General features: G+C 46.0%; 5 protein-coding genes across 5 annotated transcripts in view; 1 reads left to right on the top strand and 4 right to left on the bottom strand.

The window, feature by feature from the left end:
- cacna1ab (calcium channel, voltage-dependent, P/Q type, alpha 1A subunit, b) overlaps nucleotides 1-5,139 on the bottom strand; it is a 163,386-nt gene extending 158,247 nt beyond the window's left edge. The window contains exon 1 of the mRNA XM_029122526.2: nucleotides 4,548-5,139. The gene's annotated coding sequence lies outside the window, so the exon portion shown is untranslated. The remainder of the gene's footprint in view (nucleotides 1-4,547) is intronic.
- LOC117594923 (uncharacterized histidine-rich protein DDB_G0274557-like) lies at nucleotides 912-1,628 on the bottom strand. Its single transcript, XM_034294488.1, has one exon. The coding sequence runs from the start codon at nucleotides 1,626-1,628 to the stop codon at nucleotides 912-914; it is 717 nt and encodes a 238-aa protein (XP_034150379.1).
- Nucleotides 5,140-7,863: 2,724 nt separating the features above from the next.
- Nucleotides 7,864-10,233, bottom strand: wdr83os (WD repeat domain 83 opposite strand). The gene is given in 4 exon segments (NM_001303945.1): nucleotides 7,864-8,231; nucleotides 8,918-9,015; nucleotides 9,701-9,806; nucleotides 10,096-10,233. Coding segments are annotated over 4 exon segments (321 nt in total). The 5' UTR covers nucleotides 10,146-10,233; the 3' UTR covers nucleotides 7,864-8,164.
- A 93-nt stretch (nucleotides 10,234-10,326) lies between these two features.
- wdr83 (WD repeat domain containing 83) lies at nucleotides 10,327-14,588 on the top strand. Its single transcript, XM_010872723.5, has 9 exons — nucleotides 10,327-10,491; nucleotides 10,628-10,743; nucleotides 10,890-11,010; nucleotides 11,712-11,817; nucleotides 12,121-12,169; nucleotides 12,324-12,450; nucleotides 12,755-12,822; nucleotides 13,040-13,263; nucleotides 13,994-14,588. The coding sequence occupies exons 2-9, from the start codon at nucleotides 10,641-10,643 to the stop codon at nucleotides 14,168-14,170; spliced, it is 975 nt and encodes a 324-aa protein (XP_010871025.1). The 5' UTR covers nucleotides 10,327-10,491; nucleotides 10,628-10,640; the 3' UTR covers nucleotides 14,171-14,588.
- Nucleotides 14,589-14,991: 403 nt separating this feature from the next.
- LOC109616089 (persephin) lies at nucleotides 14,992-16,006 on the bottom strand. Its single transcript, XM_020049527.1, has 2 exons — nucleotides 15,902-16,006; nucleotides 14,992-15,458 (listed from the first exon to the last, which is right to left on the bottom strand). Exons 1-2 carry the CDS (start codon nucleotides 15,981-15,983, stop codon nucleotides 14,992-14,994), a joined length of 549 nt encoding a protein of 182 aa, XP_019905086.1. The 5' UTR covers nucleotides 15,984-16,006.
- Nucleotides 16,007-18,644: the final 2,638 nt, after the last annotated feature.

The raw sequence follows: 18,644 nt of genomic DNA on the forward strand, positions 1-18,644 counted from the left end.
TCAAAGCCTCGCAGGAGTGCGATGTCATTTTAACATGAGCAGTATCCCTTCCAGCCACAAACTGAAGCCAGCGACAAGAGGGCCTGTTCCCGACGAGGAGGTTGGTCGTCTCCATGGGGAAGGCCTGTCCAAGGCCTGGGAAGGTTGGGCCTCAGAGAGGACGCTACGGAAGGGAGAACATCACTGCACTAAGTATCTGTGTTCACGACTGTTCTGACAGATTTCATGTGAGACATCTTTGCATGTGCAGTTGTTTTTTCTCATGCCATTAAACTATCATTGGTTGACTGGCCCCGCGGCTCAAGAGGGATGGAGATGTTTAAACAGAACCCTGTTGATCAGAGTCGGCTTGGTGTGTCGGTGTTCTTCATCACCTCAGGAGATTGTGCGATGACTGTCCAACCCTTTTGGGCTTTTTCCCCTTGGGGTGAGAGTTGTTCCTCGTCATCTTTAAAATCATAGGGGCTTCCCTGTCAAAGGGCTGCGCAAATTGTTTCAGCCCCGTCTGGGACTTCAGGGAGAATTACATACTCATTTAGGTGTAGAGGTAGGGGTACACAGAGGTAGGTGTAGGGGGAGAGGTAGGGGTACAGATAGAGGTAGGTGTAGGGGTAGAGGTAGGGGTACAGATAGAGGTAGGTGTAGGGGTAGAGGTAGGGGTACAGATAGAGGTAGGGGTAGGGGTAGGGGTACAGATAGAGGTAGGTGTAGGGGTAGAGGTAGGGGTACAGATAGAGGTAGGTGTAGGGGTAGAGGTAGGGGTACAGATAGAGGTAGGTGTAGGGGTAGAGGTAGGGGTACAGATAGAGGCAGGTGTAGGGGGAGAGGTAGGGGTTTGAGTAAATGTAGATGTAGGGGTGGAGGTAGGGGTTTGAGTAAAGGTAGAGTTAGGGGTTTGTGTAAAGGTAGAGTTAGGGGTTGTAGGGGTTTGAGTAAAGGTAGGGGTTTGAGTAAAGGTAGAGGTAGGGGTGGTGGTTGTAGTAGGGATTTGAGTTAAGGTAGGGGTGGAGGTAGGGGTTTGAGTAAAGGTAGGGGTGGTGGTTGTAGTAGGGGTTTGAGTAAAGGTAGAGGTAGGGGTGGTGGTTGTAGTAGGGGTTTGAGTAAAGGTAGAGGTAGGGGTGGTGGTTGTAGTAGGGGTTTGAGTAAAGGTAGGGGTAGGGGTTTGAGTAAAGGTAGAGGTAGGGGTGGTGGTTGTAGTAGGGGTTTGAGTAAAGGTAGAGGTAGGGGTGGTGGTTGTAGTAGGGGTTTGAGTAAAGGTAGAGGTAGGGGTTTGAGTAAAGGTAGAGGTAGGGGTGGTGGTTGTAGTAGGGGTTTGAGTAAAGGTAGAGGTAGGGGTTTGAGTAAAGGTAGAGGTGGTGGTTGTAGTAGGGGTTTGAGTAAAGGTAGGGGTGGTAGGGGTTTGAGTAAAGGTAGAGGTAGGGGTGGTGGTTGTAGTAGGGGTTTGAGTAAAGGTAGGGGTGGTAGGGGTTTGAGTAAAGGTAGAGGTAGGGGTGGTGGTTGTAGTAGGGGTTTGAGTAAAGGTAGAGGTAGGGGTTTGAGTAAAGGTAGAGGTAGCATTGCACTAATTGACTGAAATAGTATAAGTCATTCCCATAAAACCTAGCGACAAAACATTGCAGCTTTTGCATTGTTCCACCATTCTTTTCGTGCATAGAGGATTTGGGGAATTCAGCAATCACTCTGCAAAAAATGACACACCTTGTCCCAGCAATATTTACAGGTATCAAAACGCCCAGGCGGTGTAAGCAAACACAAAACACAGACCATATCTGAAGTGCATGTAAAACTCCCCTATGGAAGAAATGAATGGTGGAATAACGCAAAGAGCCATCACTCGTGTTTTGACGCCAGGTTTATGACGCAGAGACTATTTCAGTCCACAGTCCTCCCCGGGAGCTCCAACCAATAACACCGCCACGGCTTGTGTCGTGTTTAGTCATTATATAACTCAGAAACACAATCACGGCAGAAGCACCAAGCAGGTCATTATTCAGACAATTGCGTACCCATTTATATTTACTGTGCGTGTGTGTGTCTTTATTGACGTGTGTGACTGTGTCAGCGTATAATGTGTGTTGTGTGTGTGTGTGTGTGTGTAGTCAGTATAATTTGTGATTGCTAGTGTGTAACACGTGTGTTTGACCTGAGGTGAGTGGAGTTTTTCGGCTCCTATCTGAAACGAGCTTCCTGCACCTCATCTATCAAACAAACACACATTTACTTAGCTGTCCAAACAGGGACACCAAAGCTGATTGCCCCTTGATGTACTAAACCCCACTATAACCACAACCCTAAGTCTAACCTCAACCTAACGTTACCCTCAATAACCTAGCATCTATGCCTAAACTTAAACCTGCATTATCTCTGTCGCACTCTCTTTCTCGGCTCTGCATTATCTGTCGCACTCCCTTTCTCGGCTCTGCATTATCTCTGTCGCACTCTCTCTCTGTCTGTCTATCCACATTTCATTTTGGCCCTATCATTTCTCTCTAACACACACATTAATGCCTACAAATACACTCTCTCTACCCTATCTTTACAATCCTCAGTCTCCACACTCTCTCTACCCTATCTTTACAATCCTCAGTCTCCACACTCTCTCTACCCTATCTTTACAATCCTCAGTCTCCACACTCTCTCTACCCTATCTTTACAATCCTCAGTCTCCACACTCTCTCTACCCTATCTTTACAATCCTCAGTCTCCACACTCTCTCTACCCTATCTTTACAATCCTCAGTCTCCACACTCTCTATACCCTATCTTTACAATCCTCAGTCTCCACACTCTCTATACCCTATCTTTACAATCCTCAGTCTCCACACTCTCTATACCCTATCTTTACAATCCTCAGTCTCCACACTCTCTCTGCAATTCTCTCTTCCTAGTTACGTAGCCCATCTATCCGCACAATTTATTTCTGTGCATTCCTCAACAGAAGAAAAAGGACAGATGACAGCAGAAAGAGAAGACCAGAAAAATCTGCAGTCCATCAAACATGCTAACGACTATTAACTAAATGCCTTTCTCTTGTTGTGCTCTCACCTGTTTTCCCATTCTCAAGCCATCTCTTCTTTTTGGTCCAACTTACAGTAACATGTCTGTCATAAAACAGGGGGAATGACTGGAAAGTCACTGAAACTACGACCTGAATAAATAATACTAACCTGTGTGTGTGTGTGAGACACGGCTCTCACTGAATAATATAACACCTGCTAAGCGAAGTCCTCTGACCAGCAATGGCAACAACAGCTTGGGAAAATCTCATGATTTTCTCCCTCTCACACTCCCCTCCCCTCTCTTATCATCATTCCTCCATTTCTACATTGATGACCAACAGCCTCGGGACACTGGCTCCAAAACAAACTATGGCCTTACGTCTCTAGTTTCTCCATTTTCATTTACCGAAGACCGATGACAGTCTGACATTTGTGCTACTTGTTCATTTTTTTTTTTAATGTCTTGTTGTTTTTATACATTCTCTCTCTCTCTCTCCCACTCACTCACTCACTCCATTGTTTTTGAACATTGATGGGCACCTCTGCTTCGGCTCGTCACAACAGAGCTGTGTACACCGACCTGAACTGACAGAAGCGGGGGAGTTAGAAATGGAGTAGGTGCAGACTGAGACCGAGTTACATGGAGATGGTGGGAGTACCAACAGACTTAAGGAAAGGAAGGAGGGATGGAGAATAAATGACCACGACAGGCAAGTGGCGAGTCAATAAAAAAACAAAAGCATGTGAAGGCAGGAAGGAGAAAAAAAAAAGAAAGAAAAAAACTCACATTGGCGTGGGAGGAACACAAACACGTTTCCTCGTGAAGCGGACAGCCGAGTGGCCCTCCAATATTGAACCTATTGTGGGTAGGGAGCAGGGATGGGACCTGCAGCCTAGCCTATATTGTTCTGCCAAACAGCACAAGGGCATAATCAGTCCTAACATCCTATTCAGATGCATAAAGAATACCAATCCTATCATTACTGTGTGGGCGGTAGTCATTCAAATTGATGTTTTAGGGGATTATGTAAACGTGCTTGTCTGAGGCAGATTCAGGTAGGCTCGTTGCTAAACATCCTCCCATTGTCCCCTTCACAATGTGACCATCTAAAAAGGGCTTACCTAATTTCATCCAATGCCATGGTCTTGCCTACACTGGCTACATGAGTCTTGGCCAAAAATAAAATCAGTGCCATCATCAGCGAATGTAGCTTTTTGCTTCTTTTACCCAAATACTCTGAACCGTACAGGCTTTCGCGCATGTTAATGTAGTATATTAGTATCTATGAACACGTTTCGAGTTCCAACCGATTATGCATAACTTGTAGTTTCCCATGGTGTCGACGACCAGCCTCGGATTAAATAGTGGTTACAACATTTTGCATCGCTCACAGTGATACGACGTGGTGAGGTTGAATCCATCAACGTGAGGCCGAATGGGTGACAAATTGTCAATGGTGGACAGTTTGGTTCCTAACATGTGATGAATGTTTTTTTTTTTTTTTGTGCCGTAAATGAACTGAAATTGCGATTTCAATGTTTTTGTTACCTGGCAATTGATGGCTTTCGTCGAACTACGATGTGGAGTTTTCGCGAGGTCTTGACCCGACCTAGCCGCGCGGAGGGGTCTGAAGGAGGAAGAGCGCACCTGTGGGGTAATTAATGGGGCTGGTGGCGCCGGTGGCGGGTTGGAGTAGTATCTAACGGCGGGACTCTTAGATGAACCGGTGGATGAGACGAGGAACTGCTCCGTATCCACTACCGGAGAGGAAAACTCCATCTTCAAATCCCGTAACACATCCCGTAACGTGCCACTCGCTGGCTCCGAGAGCAAAAAAACCCAGATAAATTAAGATTTTAAAAGAACGACAGTAACGGAGCCAGTAGACACCCAGGCGGACTTCCCAAACCGCTAGTAATTGTTAAGGCATATTTTTTCCAGATGCAGTCGCGTTTATCTGTAGTCCTTCTCTCGGTGGCTTGCTGTACCGTGACAGACAAAATGTTCGTTCCGTCTGCGCCCTCGTCTCGGTAAGGACCTAAAGCGCCTCTGGCCAGACTCGTCTGTAGAGCCTGCCGCGTGTGTGACAGAAAGTGCGAGGTGCGTTTCCTTTCGTCCTCTCTTATTTGAGACAATTCACTAACGTACGTGCTCTGACTAGTCTCTTCATCCGCGTGCTCGCGCGCGGGTACAGAAGGGGAGAAACCACTAGGAACAGGTTGCACTGAGATTGGGACGCGTGCGTGGTGGTGATTGTGAAAATCCGAATGTCTTTTACAGTGAAGTGTCCATTCAATGACTCTGTGGGTGAGTGTGTACGCTTGTGTTTCTGACTCACCAGATATGATTAAATTAGAAACGTTTTATAAAGTGGACATTTTCGCTCTCTCCAATTTGAAAAGGGTCGTGTTTTTTATTTAGTGTTAAATTTAGAGCAATCAACTTTGGTGTTCAAATTTAGATGTCAAAGGAAACACGTGTGTGTGTGTGTGTGTGTGTGTGTGTGTGTGTGTGTGTGGAGAGCGAGAGTTGCCTAGAGTGCAGTGGAGAGATGCAAAAAAGAGACTTAGAGAAAAATAAATATGTTAATTAGCAGTAAATTGACTATGATCCATGTGAATGTTCTAAGGTACATCCCAAATAGCTCGCTACTCCCCACGTTACGTAGTACGCTGACCATGACCCGGGCCTGTAGGGCGCCATTCGGGACAGAGACTAGCCTATATAAAACCATGTCCGTTCGTTTCCCTCTCCCGATGGGCGCCGTCCACATCCACCCTTTGTCTGGAATAGCTAATACACTTGATCAAAGATCCCTCAGAAACCTTTCAGCTTTTACTTGGCACGCGTCCCAAACGGCAGCCCCCTTCCCAGTGAAGTGCCCTGGTCTCGCGCGCTGTTCGGTACCGGGGAGGCTCACACAGGCCAGGTAGCGCACCGCTTCGCACGGGCAAATAGAAGGGAGCCCGTGCGGGGAGACCGCGTTGGTCTCCGCGGTGTTATGATCACAGAGATTAAACAAGTGTTATGATGTTTCTCCTCCATTAAATCACTTTCATAAGACGACTGCAGCTCGATAGCGTACCCTGGGTGAATTAAGAGGACAGCGGGAGGGCTCAGTGTGTGTGTGTGTGTGTAGGTGGGTGTTGTCTTGCGTGTGGCCCGCCAAACTAATTTCCAGAGTGGAGGTTTCATTGCTCCCCTGCTGGCTGCGTGTGGATGGGCAGAGTGAGTCGTGTGCGGTGGGTGTTTCGGGTCGACAAGACGCTGAGTCAGACGCTCACCGTCATCGGCCCTGTCCCCAATCACTCAACCTCTGAGGTCCCCCTTGAATCTGACACCCACCCACACCCACACACGCACATGCACACACACCCACACCCACACCCACACCCACACCCACACACACACACACACACACACCCACACACACACACCTCCCCCTCCAGCTGTTTACTACTTGGACAGTAGGGCCCATTAGTGGGCCAGGACAAAGTCGTTTGGGCTATGGATTTAAGACTGACCACACAAGCCACCAACCCCTAATTCATTCTTACTCTGTGTGTATGTCACTATTGACCAGAGCCCCATATGACTATGGTCAGAAGTAGTGTGGTTTGTAGGGAACAGGACGCCATTTAGAACGCATCCTTTGAGAGAGTGACTCATCAGTCGCTTTGTATCGCTCACTCTCTTTAGAGAGGCAAAAAGAAAGAAGGGTTGGAACAAAGGAGGTGAAGGAGTCTTTCTTGGTGCACCTGTTACTTCACCTTGAACTCCTGTAGAACTAATGTACTGGAATAAGCAGAGGCAGAGGGAGGCATAGAATGGGAGAAAGGGAGTGTCGGGGTGGGGGGGGGGGGTTAGAAAAAGAGGGGAGACAGTGAGAGAGTGGAAGAGCAGAGACAGCGAGAGTAATGGTGGAGGGTTGAGTTTACTGGGTTTTAATCAATACCGTCTGAAAGCAGCCCGAATGTGAGCCAGTTCTTTCTTCAAATGTCCGTCCCGAACAGCACCCTAAGTCCCTAGTGCACCCGTTGTGCATCCCTAATGCACTCCTCGTGGTCCTCTGGGGAATAGGGTGCACTTTGGGACTAAGTCCATTCCAGGTGCTCATTAATTTGTGACGAACCCCCGCCCTCTAGTGGTCAGTGATAGACAACGTCAATCATTGTCCCCAGTTAAAACCAAACAAGGCAGAGGCCTGTAGCAGGGGTGGAGATTAAATGTATTTGGACTCACCGGAAATAAAATCTCATGCCAACTACTGGTTTTGTATACACCAGTTATTCCAACCGCTTTTCCAAACTGACTTAAAAGTTTTAAGCCCTTTGAAAAAGAGACCAGTTGCTATTTTTTCTAAATCCTTGCCAAGTCAGTGCAAAATCAGGAGAAAAATCCACAAGACTTTGCTGAAACGGTTGTCTCTGGCAGACACACTCTCTGATGGTGCAGAGCCGACCTGGGCTGTTAAGATGTGAATTACAAGCCCACTAAATCAGCTTCAGGTCCGGCTGACTCTCCACTCTGCCTCTCTTTCTCCCAGTCATCTGCACACAGTCTGGAGGCAGAGAGTTTTTGTGTGTGTGTGTGTGTGTGCGCTCTGCCTTAAGGGCCTGGATGGTGATTAGTCAGGGCCAGACCAGCGGTTTTGAGCCACATGGTGTGTGTGGTGGGGAAGCGCTTTGAGGACTGAGTTGGCGATTCCCAGATCCAAATGTCAGATTGAGATTGCACACTTGCTGCCTTGAGGCTTGTTTGTTCAATGCTTTTGGATCTGGTTTTGTGTGGCAGTGGGTTTTGGGCCAAACAATCATTAGTCATTATCAGAACACGGACAAATAGCAAACAGATCTAGCGACTTCACAAAACCTTTAAATCTTTATTTCCAACTAACAGAGCATAAAACAAGCAGGTGAATCAGACAATTAAATAGAAAACATGAAATTTCTCCAGAAAAAGAGACAAAAGTTAAAGAGATTAAAGAATAAAAGAGCGGTGTGTAAGACCACATGGCCTTGACTTGTGTCCATCCCTCCATGTTCTTTGTCTCTGTATCCCTCTATTCTCCTCTATTAGTCTCCCTCTCCCAGATGGTCAGGAGGCGAGTCATCTGTCTGTCCCACTCTCATTCTGGCACCGCCCCCACTGCCATCCATCCTCGGTTACCACGGCGGCGACATGGGCTGTGGGTTCTGGAGGTATGACATCACCACGGCCGAGATGGACAACCTAGTCAAGAGAATAGAATGAAAGCAAGGGGAAAATAAATAGTCCAGTAAATACTGAAGAGGTTACAGAATCCTCTTAGAGACTTCCGGCTGCCAGGTTCAGTGGAATCTTTTTAAACATACAGATCCAGGATCAGCTCACCATCTTCCTATTAACCTTAACAATTTGAAATAGTTGCTATGATCCTAGATCAGTTTTTCTATCTTAAAGATGACAATGGCCTGGGAAGAATCTACTATCACCCCATGAAGGTCACACACACATGCGCACACACGTAGTTTAAACCGCTGCAACGCGTTCATGGTTCAGATACCACAGGGTGTGAGGTCACTTGTCTGTTGGACATTACAGCTGAGCCCACCACCTTGTCACTATTTCCAGGTAAAGCGCACGGATGCTGAATGTAGAAGAAATGCCACACTAACTTCACACTTATTTTATACTTAATTCAGTCAATACTCCTCAGGAGTGTGACTTCATACTCCATCACATTTTCTAAAATGCCTGAGATATAGCTCTAAGTTTGATATAGAGTTAATGCATTTTCCTCCCCTTTCCAATGACTGCTTTGGTCACAGAACCAGTTTTTTTTTTTGCCGGGAAGTTGCTTTAATATTTTGGCATCATAGCTGACAGTAGGTGTACTACCCCCCCAAAACACAAACACACACACACGACATACTCACATGAAGCTGCTCATCATCTGTTTGGTGTCTTCCGAGCTTCTTGAGTTGGCAAAACTGATGAATGAGCAGTACACTGCTATCCACGCACACCACTTTAACTGAAACCAGGACAACACAGGATGACTGAATTAGCAGCTACAACAGGTCTCCATTTTAACTCTGTTAAAACGCAATTTGTTACTTTTTTTGTGTGGTAAGCAGCGTTTGAGAAACTGAGGGTCATATCACGACCTCAGCAATTGGACAGGGAGATTAGGCATACTGCTAAAATAATGTAGCCAAGTGATGCCAGCTGCTTCGCAGTACATTTTCAGACCAGACAGTTGTCAGTGCCAGATAATCAACTGAAGTGGGCCTACATACAGTCACTGAGGAAGGTCAACGCAGACTGGAATTATGGGAAAAATATCCACGCAAGGGTTGGAAGCATTGTTTTTATCAACCCAAGTGCACCATGAGACATGGTGAGGTCCATGCCATCCGAGTGGACCTTCACATCACAGCGATGGGGCATCATCACCCAGGACCCAACACACACACACACACACACTAAATTTAGCATTAAGGCAGTTAACCATCAGCAAATTGATGCACACCCATACACCACTCAGAGCTAAAAGGCTGAAGTTTCCCCTTTTAATCTTGTAAATAGGTGGGGCCACAGGCGGGGGCCAACTCTCCCTGGGGAGGTCACACAGACACACAAACAAACACAAGAAGATTGGTGGGGGAGGGGCATTGTCATCTGTGTGTTTGGTGTATAAATAAATGTAGCTCGAACACCTTGAGCATCAGGCCACACATGCTAAAGATCATCCCGAGAAGGTTCATGTAGTCTGGGGTAGGGTCTTCCAGGGTGGGATTCGCCTCCGTGGTGGGGGGCTTGTATCTGGCAACAAAACACATCAAATATGAATGATCAAGCCAGAAATATCGTAATGATTTGTTATACCTCGGTGTAACAACAAAGTTCTTTAATAAAGAACAAGCGTTGTGAAAATGTATATAATTTAAACTAGCTCAACAGAAACTAGCTTGCTCGTTAGCTAGCCTATAATCCCATTAGAATAGTGCTGATGTGTACTTAGCTGTTAACCCGTTAGCTTGCAAGTCATTGCAAGCTAGTAAACTGCTAACACAGTCGAGAGAAAAAACAATATTGACTCAGTTGAACTCACCGGATAATTTTGTTGACCCTTTGTGGGCCTGTCATATTGTTTGCGGACATAATGTCCTTCTTGTTGAGCTATTCTGATGAATGAATTTTGTAACAAAACGGTGTGGAGTGTGACTCCTAAGTTAGCTCATCATTAGCTGGGCGGGGCGTAGCATTTCCGCCGTGCAATGAACGTATTTCAAAATAAAAGCTTTAATATACCCCAAAGACACGTCGCTGCCTTTTATTTTGACATGTTTGGGTTTACCCAAAAGCCAATGGGCATTTTAGACAGGAAGTAAACTACACATTTGTGAAAAAATATGCGTGTTGTTGTTTATTAGCTAACAAACCATTTTAAGAGCAATCCTTATGTACTTATGATGTCTCTCTCATCAAACTGAAGCGACAAGGGGAGGTATTGCAAGTAGTTAACGTCTATGCTCTGTCTTTAAGTGTTTATTCTTTCCACTCCTAGTAACTACCAGTAGATTCTCTACTGTATCAGACAACAGAAACCAATTATAGTTAACGATTCCAATCTTTCTTTATAGGTAAATTGTTGAAATGTCGTTCCCCCAACCCAAACCTGAGATCCCTCAGGTCCCGCAACACCTACTCAGGACCATAGACTGTCAACAAGGTGCTGTTAGAGCTGTACGATTCAATGGTGAGAATTCCGACACGTTATTGTCACTTGCATGGTCAGCTTGGGGATGCGTTAGGTTCTGAGGGTCTGTATGGATGATATATTTGTGTTATTTTTTAAATGCACCCTTTGTGTCCTGTCTCTAACCCTCATTCCCAACTTCTTAGCTGACGGTAACTACTTGCTATCCTGTGGTAGCGACAAATCTCTGAAGCTGTGGAGCGTGAGTAGGGGAACGCTACTGAAGACGTACAGCGGTCATGGATACGAGGTGCTGGATGCTGATGGGTCAGTGTCTGTCTGTTGAAGGCTGTTCATGCTACAAATTATTCCGCAATATTTAGGCCTGGGTCGATGTTAGCCTGGTGTTCCCACGTTTGTACTGTCTCCCATTCTTCTGTGGTCATTTATCGTACCCCAGCATAACTGCAACTGGGTCCAATCTGGGTAGAAGTTGCATATACATAATTCAGATCTTGAATGCTATCCCTAAATCCTTCCCGTAATAATGATTGTTTTTGGATAAGGTTATGGAGGTTTATCCTGAAGCAAGACAAATAGGATCTACAAGTCTTTTCAGTAAGACAATATTTAAACAGACAACGTGAAGTATGGTCAAATGAAGTTCATGCAGCATTCTTACTTGTGATGAGACTATTCATGAAAAGCAGGCTTACATTCAAGACGAGAATATCAGTCACGCTCTGGGACTGGTAAAGAGCCTGATGAATTCACAACTGTCATGTTGCACATTTCAGTTTTAACCCCTAACTGGCACACCTGATGTTTTCTCTTTTTCTCCGTCAGACATTTCACAACTAAGATAGCTTAAATAAAGTGGATTCGGTCAACCTAAATGTAACACTTTAATTTAGGCTTATGCCATCAATCTGTTAGTGTTGTCCATAACCGCCAGTCTCCCTGCTGTCAGTTTCTTGGCCCTAAAGGAACAGGAGGTTAAGGTTTCTCGCCATCCATTCTTTCCCCAGTTCCTATGACAACAGCCAGCTGTGTTCCTGCAGCTCGGACAAGACTGTGATTCTGTGGGACGTGGCAACCGGCCAGGTCACCCGGAAACTTCGTGGTCATGCTGGGGTGAGAGGAAAAGCCAAAACAGTGGGACAGATGGAGGAGGTGGGGGTGGGGTTGATTGTGACAAAGACTGAGACCTCAGGGGTCACGCTGGGATGGGAGACACAATCCAAGAATGTTTTCAGTGTTATGGAAGACAAGAGATGGTGAGAGAGAGAGAGTTACAGAGAGGAGTGGGGGAAAAGTGATAGGGAAGTGGAGAAGATGCCAAAGGCATGGAGACAGACGCAATAGGAAAAACATGAGTAAAACATCAGCCATTCATTTCCATGGATCCATATGGTTCTGACCTGACTCTGTCTGCAGAAAGTCAACTGTGTCCAGTTCAATGAAGAGGCTACCGTCATCCTATCTGGTAAGTTATCTTCTCCGTCTCTGGTCAGTAAATTGTTGCTCATCCACAGTTCCTGGTCTGAAGCTTTTGGGGGTTTGCTGCGCAGCCAAAACAGGACCTGTGTCATGTGGTTGCACCGCGTAATGGTTGTTTGTGTTTCTGTGTGTGTTTGTAGGTTCCATTGATGGTACAGTGCGGTGCTGGGACACCAGATCCAGAAAGTTTGACCCCATTCAGATTCTGGATGAGGCCCGGGATGGCATCAGCAGTCTGAAGGTGTCAGAACATGAGCTACTCACCGGGTCAGTACCAGATTGAAATGATGCTGGATTGGCATTGCAAAATAATGCAGTGAAACCCATCATAATATCTCAACAAGATAATGCAGTGAAACCCATCATAATATCTCAACAAGATAATGCAGTGAAACCCATCACAATATCCCAAAAAGATAATGCAGATAAACCCATCACAATATCCCAACAAGATAATGCAGATAAACCCATCACAATATCCCAACAAGATAATGCAGCTAATCCTCTATCTTATCCAACTGTTTCGGTCAAATAGAACTGTTTCAGTAAAAAGCATTCTGTCGTTCTTCAGCTCCGTGGATGGGAGAGTGAGACGCTACGACCTGCGGATGGGACAGCTGCATGTGGACTTCATCAACAGTCAGTACCGACCCGTTGTGTCTAAACGCTGACTTTCTGGACATACAATTTTGCATCACACCCTTGACCTGTCTTTCAGAGTGGCTTTGAACCAAACTAAAATGTTTTTTTCTTAATACACTGCAGTTTATTGACCCAAGGGGCATTCTGTCACTCCGTGTCTGTAGCCTGTTCCATCTTATCCGTGTCCTAAACGGTCCTCGTGCGTCCATTCCAGGCCCCGTCACGTGCGTGTGTTTCAGTGCGGACGCCCAGTGCACCCTGACCTCCAGCCTGGACTCGACCGTCAGGCTCCTGGACAAGAGCACCGGGGAGATGCTGGGAGAATACACCGGCCACACCATGAAGGGCTACAAGCTGGACTGCTGCCTGTCCAGTAAGGACACCCACATACTGAGTTGCTCTGAGGACGGCCACGTGTACTGCTGGGACCTGGTGGAGGTGAGGGGGATGAGTGGGTTAAGGGTTACATGTGTCTTTGCACTGGAGGGCCGCTGCAGAACCTGGTATCTCGGGTCATTCAAAATCTTAGTGAATTTGACCCAAGACACCCTGAACAGGAGGTTGTCCCTGAACAGGAGGTTGTCCCTGAACAGGAGGTTGTCCCTGAACAGGAAGTTGTCCCTGAACAGGAGGTTGTCCCTGAACAGGAAGTTGTTCTTTTTCCTTGCCCAACACCGATGACCGATGAAGGGGGACTGTGCTGGCGTCACCGCACAGCCGTTTTGGCCTATCGTTACTTATGTGAAAAACATATTTCGGGAAAACATATTTATTTATTTAACGTCTAAATGTCTTTTTGACATGTTTGTTCTGGCCGACCAGTGGCACGTTTCAATCAGCCCTCACCGGCATGTGTGGACAGGTCGTGTCAAGTGTGTCAATGGTCATTATCTGAACGGAAAAGAAAATAACGACACGGGCAAGAGTAGGAAAGACTCTCTAGAGTAAACTGAAAGCAGTCAATCCAGAGTGATGTGTCGAGTGGTTGTTGAACCCCTCAGACGCAGGAAGGCTGCTGGAGAACTGCTTTGGTGGGCGGAACTTGTGTGTTGGTAGTTTACACTGAACGGCGAAAACACACGGTTGTTGCTTGAGAAACTTAATTCTGTGCCAAGTAAATTGTTACAGGTTCATCACTGGTTAAACCTCTCGTTTTTTTTCCTCTCAGGGCTCTCTGACGCTGAAGCTGCCTGTCGGGAAAGCTGTCGTCCAATCGCTGTCCTTTCACCCGTCGGAAACCTTCCTCCTCACATCCATGGAGGGGCGGGTCCAGGTGTGGGGGGTGGAGCCAGAGGAAACAGAGGAGGATGGGGATGTTGTAGTTGTGAAAAAGGAGAAGGTGTAGCAGCCACTCGTTGGACATTACAAAAGTCAGTGATATTATCAGAAATGATTAGCAGATTCCATGTCCATGACATGTTTGTTTCAAGCTTGTGGTAACAGATTGGGTTTTAGTTGAGGAAAATGGTTAAAATCGCATTTGCGGTTAAAAACTGATGATTAGCTTGGCAGTTAATGCTCTAGGGTGGCAAGACCAGTTAAAAAAAAATATGAATTGTAAATATTTTGTCAAAGGTGAACCTTGAATAAATCTTTTTCTTTTTTTAAAGTCTTGTGGGATATAGTATTATTTATTGATAAAGCTTTAAGAGGAAAATGTAAGTTTACTCACACACTGGTCATAACAATAACATGTAAATATGGTTGTCTTTATTAAGAACTGTACATGAACTTGGCATATAAACAAAATAAATTATGTAGCATCAAACAAGAAGGATCTGAAATAAATAAATAATTTATTTTACATAAATACCTTGTTGGTTTATGAGGAAACCTCTTTTTCTTCATGTGTTAATTTTACTCAACAATTAATCAACCAGGATGTGGTCCTAAAATGAGGGATGATGGATAGATGATCCACTCTCATGATTGATAAAAAAATCTTACCAAAGAAACCTTCAAATAACTACAAATATACATATGCATAAAATGCAAGGCTATTTAGCAGTGAAATCATTCCTGCTGTGTGTCAGTCATCGTTTTACAGCATTAACGGGCTACGCCGCTTTAAATTATTGCATTCCGAACTACTGATGTTATTGTCAGTGTTTGGTCCCGCCCCACAGAGTGTCCGGCTCCACCCCCTTAGACACAGAGCCCTGCCTCTTAACCCACACAGGTACACCCAGCAGCCGACAGCTTCTCCACCTTGTGCCAGTGATGGGCATTGTCCAGGAACGCCAGGTCCTCGTGGTGGGTCGGCCGACAGCACGGGCCACTCTGCCACCCCCCGCTGGCCCCTAAGTCAGGCAGGGCGCCCCTCACCATCAGGTTGCCAACGGTCAGGTCATGGTTGGAGAGGACCCGGGGACACTCGCCACCGCAGTACTTGAAGAGGATGGTCTCGTCCGCGTCGTAGCCCAGATCCAGGTCACGTACCCGGAGGAGGACGGAGCGCAGACCGCACTCGTTGCTAGAGCGACGGGACCGCGTTGGGATTTGGGGCGACATGATGTCCAATTGGTCTACGAATCCTGAGCTTTCTACGCCGGCGTTGTCGTTCTCTTCAGTGGACTCTCCTCCCCCTCTTCTTTCCTCCTCTGATGGGAATGATGATGCCTGCCTTCGCTGCTCTGAAAGATGGAGAGATAAACGGAAAAGAGGAGGGAGGATTATTAAAACACTTAATAACAATAACAAAAATGTCAGAACAACAGTCAACAGGTAGTGTTTGTCCAATAAAGCCACAACAAACGTCACACTCATATAAAACTCATCTCAAAGCAAGTGGTAGGTGTCTGATCAAATGCCGTCCTGATATGAACTCGTCGTCTCAAAGAAAAACGAATCTCTGAAGTACCCCCACAAGAGCGCAAAGTGCTGGGGGGGTCCTGACCCCCTGAATAAGGCACATGCCCCCATGAAAGTTTAGGTGGGTGGGGGGGGGGGGGGGTCTGAACATTCTCCACTCTTTTAAAATTGCCATTCTTACAGCTACAAGGGTAAATATTAAAACAGAAGTGTTAAAGACGAAACACACCCCACCGCGTCTCTCGTCATCCCCATCCGTCCTTACCCAGTAGCGCCGACAGCCAGTGGCCCTCTCCTCGCTGCACGCAGAACAGCAGGACAGCCAGCTTCAGCAGAGACCTCGTCATGTCTGCTATCCTCCCTCTCGTTCGAACCCTCTTGCCTTCCCTGAAAGTGAACCGGCGAGTGAACAACCGATTTGTGATGCTGAGAGGCAACAGTCACAACCTCCATTATATACCCCTCTGAAAAGGGGGGGGTGGGGGGTGGGGGGGTGATAGGGGGATGAGACAGCATAGGGATTCAAACCAAGGGGTGGGGGGGGAGGGGGCTTCATCTTCTAAACCGTTCCTCGCCAAAATGCCAAGACTACCCAGCCCAGGTTTGGAGGGTTGGCGGTTTGATTCTTGGATGGGTTTTTGGCCCTAGAGATCTGTCATAATAGGATTCTATTTAACAGGCGTAAATTTAGTTTCGGAGAATTTTGTTCCAGGTGTTTTCCGATGGATGCAAAGGACGATTCATGGGGAAAATGAAATCCGTAGGCTAATAACTTAAAGCTGTTAAAAGTTGGGCGGCGGGCTGGGTTAGTCAGAGGTTGGGATGGCATTGATGATAAGCAGGTCAACTACCAAAGTAAAACAGAAGAAAGGATAAGGAATGCGAGACTTCATGGATTGAGAAAAGGCAGAGGAGGACATTGACTTGACGACAAAGATGAAACACAACGCACAGATCCACCAGTGTTCAACGTACGAAAGAAACTGATGTCAAGGATAAAATGTAATTGGAAAAAGTTCGGCAAAGAGTTAAATCGAACAAGCGATCAGTAGGGTCGTAATAAAAAAAAAAGAAAGGACGATAAAACGTTGACAGGAGATATTTTAATGCACATTCCGAGACTGGTGACTGAGATTCCAATATCTACTTTTGCTTCCTCCATAAATGTAGGGATTTTCTGGGAAATCTTGTCATGTATCATTGTGTGACATGATATTAAGGGAAATATGAAAAGGTAGGTAAGGAGAAGGAATGGAAGTAAAACAGAGGAGACAGTGATATCTGTAGTCATCCTGACAATGTCAAATCAGGCCTTTACTACATGCCGTCATCCCATCTGTGGGCTCATTTGGTTTTGATTGTCCAAAGGCGGACTGGGTGACCAATTCTTTTCAGACATGCTGCGAGTATATGGACTCACACAGAAACACACATCCACCTCCACATTACCGCTCCAACTCTGCTCGCCTACGAGTATCTGACTAAGAACACAAACGTTCCAGGAATTCCTTTTGCAAATCCAATCAGTTTTCACGTTGCATCAATGTCTTCACATATCTCTTTTTAATTACACGACAATGGTGATTGGCCCTGTTCTTTCCCCCAGTGGGACTGCTCGTAAATACACTGTTAAATTTAGCTTCCATACAGTAAATCTACAGTGTACACAACAATAGTTGTGTGTTTTTATTAACCTCTGGTCTTATCAGCTCTCTTGGCTGTGGCTCAGGCCCGATATAGCCACAAGGTTAACCTGCCTCCTGCCGCTGAAGAGAGAGACAGACTGTTTCAGGTTTAAACATAGCTCCATCATGCCGGCACACCATTCATCTCTTTTCTTCTCAGTTGCCTTTTCGTCCACTTCTCTCCATCCTCCTCCACCCAAAGAAATGATGTATTGTGATTTAGGGATAATTATAGAACGTCTCTTGGCCGTGGTATAACTGGTAATATATAACACACCTCTTTGTGCCTTATTGTGGTGTACAACGCTACCAACCAAACCCTGTTTAACAATATGAAGCCCAATGAAATGCCTTGTCTCAGGGTTGTTTAGGATCAGTGTGGTACACCTTTGGTGGTCTGGTGCTTGGCAAAGTGAGTAGAGCTATTTCTTGCCTTATCTGGACACCCCCCGCCCCCCCCATCAGGTCATCTGAACAGATATATTGATGTAGCCCAATATAATGTCAAAATTGTCCCCATACACAATCAGAAGAGGTTTTATCTTAGGTTCCTTCCCTACTTGAACGTTTCAAAGTCACTTTCTTGTTCTTTTCTCTTTTTGGTTACAGGCCGGGTATCTGTGTGAGCACTTAGTGACAACTGCTGATGTGCAAACAGCTTTATAAAATGTGATTGACAATTAAATATGTTTGTCCAGAAATATTGCCGATGACGTTTCTCTATACATTTGTTGTCAGATTCTTATAATTTCTCTCCACCTGCCACAGCCCTAAATTTAACAACACATCTTCACATTCCTAAACAGATATCTTCCTAGAGAAATTCCAATGGGATTGTTCTCTGTCTGTATCTCTCCTCCTCCCTCTTTCAGACTGGGAGGTGGAAGGAATGTGTCAGGCCCTTTTCCCTCTCACTTTCCATGTTTTCAAAGAGGATTAACCGGAAGATGAATGCAGTGTTCCGATCACTGCTCAGAAAATCTACCGTCTTACCGTATTCAGTCTGTCATCCGGAGCGCTGATGTCACACCTGATAGGGAGATGCCTGAGTCAATAGGTCGGCATCCAGACACCACAAGATGGCTTCATCACAGAGAACCTAGGATGACCAACACAAAGTGTTGACAATGTCACAGCCCTTTATTGGCCTGAATCAGACACCGTTTAAAACCCAGTCACGTCTTTGTGGTTACAGGCTGGGTATCTGTAGGAGCGTTTAAAACCCAGTCACGTCTTTGTGGGTACAGGCTGGGTATCTGTAGGAGCGTTTAAAACCCAGTCACGTCTTTGTGGTTACAGGCTGGGTATCTGTAGGAGCGTTTA

Source organism: Esox lucius, chromosome 9 (genome assembly GCF_011004845.1).
Source record: "Esox lucius isolate fEsoLuc1 chromosome 9, fEsoLuc1.pri, whole genome shotgun sequence".
In the NCBI taxonomy this organism is placed as follows: Eukaryota; Metazoa; Chordata; class Actinopteri; order Esociformes; family Esocidae; genus Esox; species Esox lucius.

Excerpts from the sequence above, each read along its gene's own strand:
- LOC117594923 (XM_034294488.1), bottom strand. The coding sequence starts at position 1,628 with ATGCAAAAGCTGCAATGTTTTGTCGCTAGGTTTTATGGGAATGACTTA.
- wdr83 (XM_010872723.5), top strand. The coding sequence starts at position 10,641 with ATGTCGTTCCCCCAACCCAAACCTGAGATCCCTCAGGTCCCGCAACAC. Across the intron at positions 10,744-10,889 it reads TAGAGCTGTACGATTCAATG|CTGACGGTAACTACTTGCTA; the intron begins GTGAGAATTCCG and ends CCAACTTCTTAG. Across the intron at positions 11,818-12,120 it reads AACTTCGTGGTCATGCTGGG|AAAGTCAACTGTGTCCAGTT; the intron begins GTGAGAGGAAAA and ends CTCTGTCTGCAG.
- LOC109616089 (XM_020049527.1), bottom strand. The coding sequence starts at position 15,983 with ATGACGAGGTCTCTGCTGAAGCTGGCTGTCCTGCTGTTCTGCGTGCAG. Across the intron at positions 15,459-15,901 it reads CTGGCTGTCGGCGCTACTGG|AGCAGCGAAGGCAGGCATCA; the intron begins GTAAGGACGGAT and ends TCCATCTTTCAG.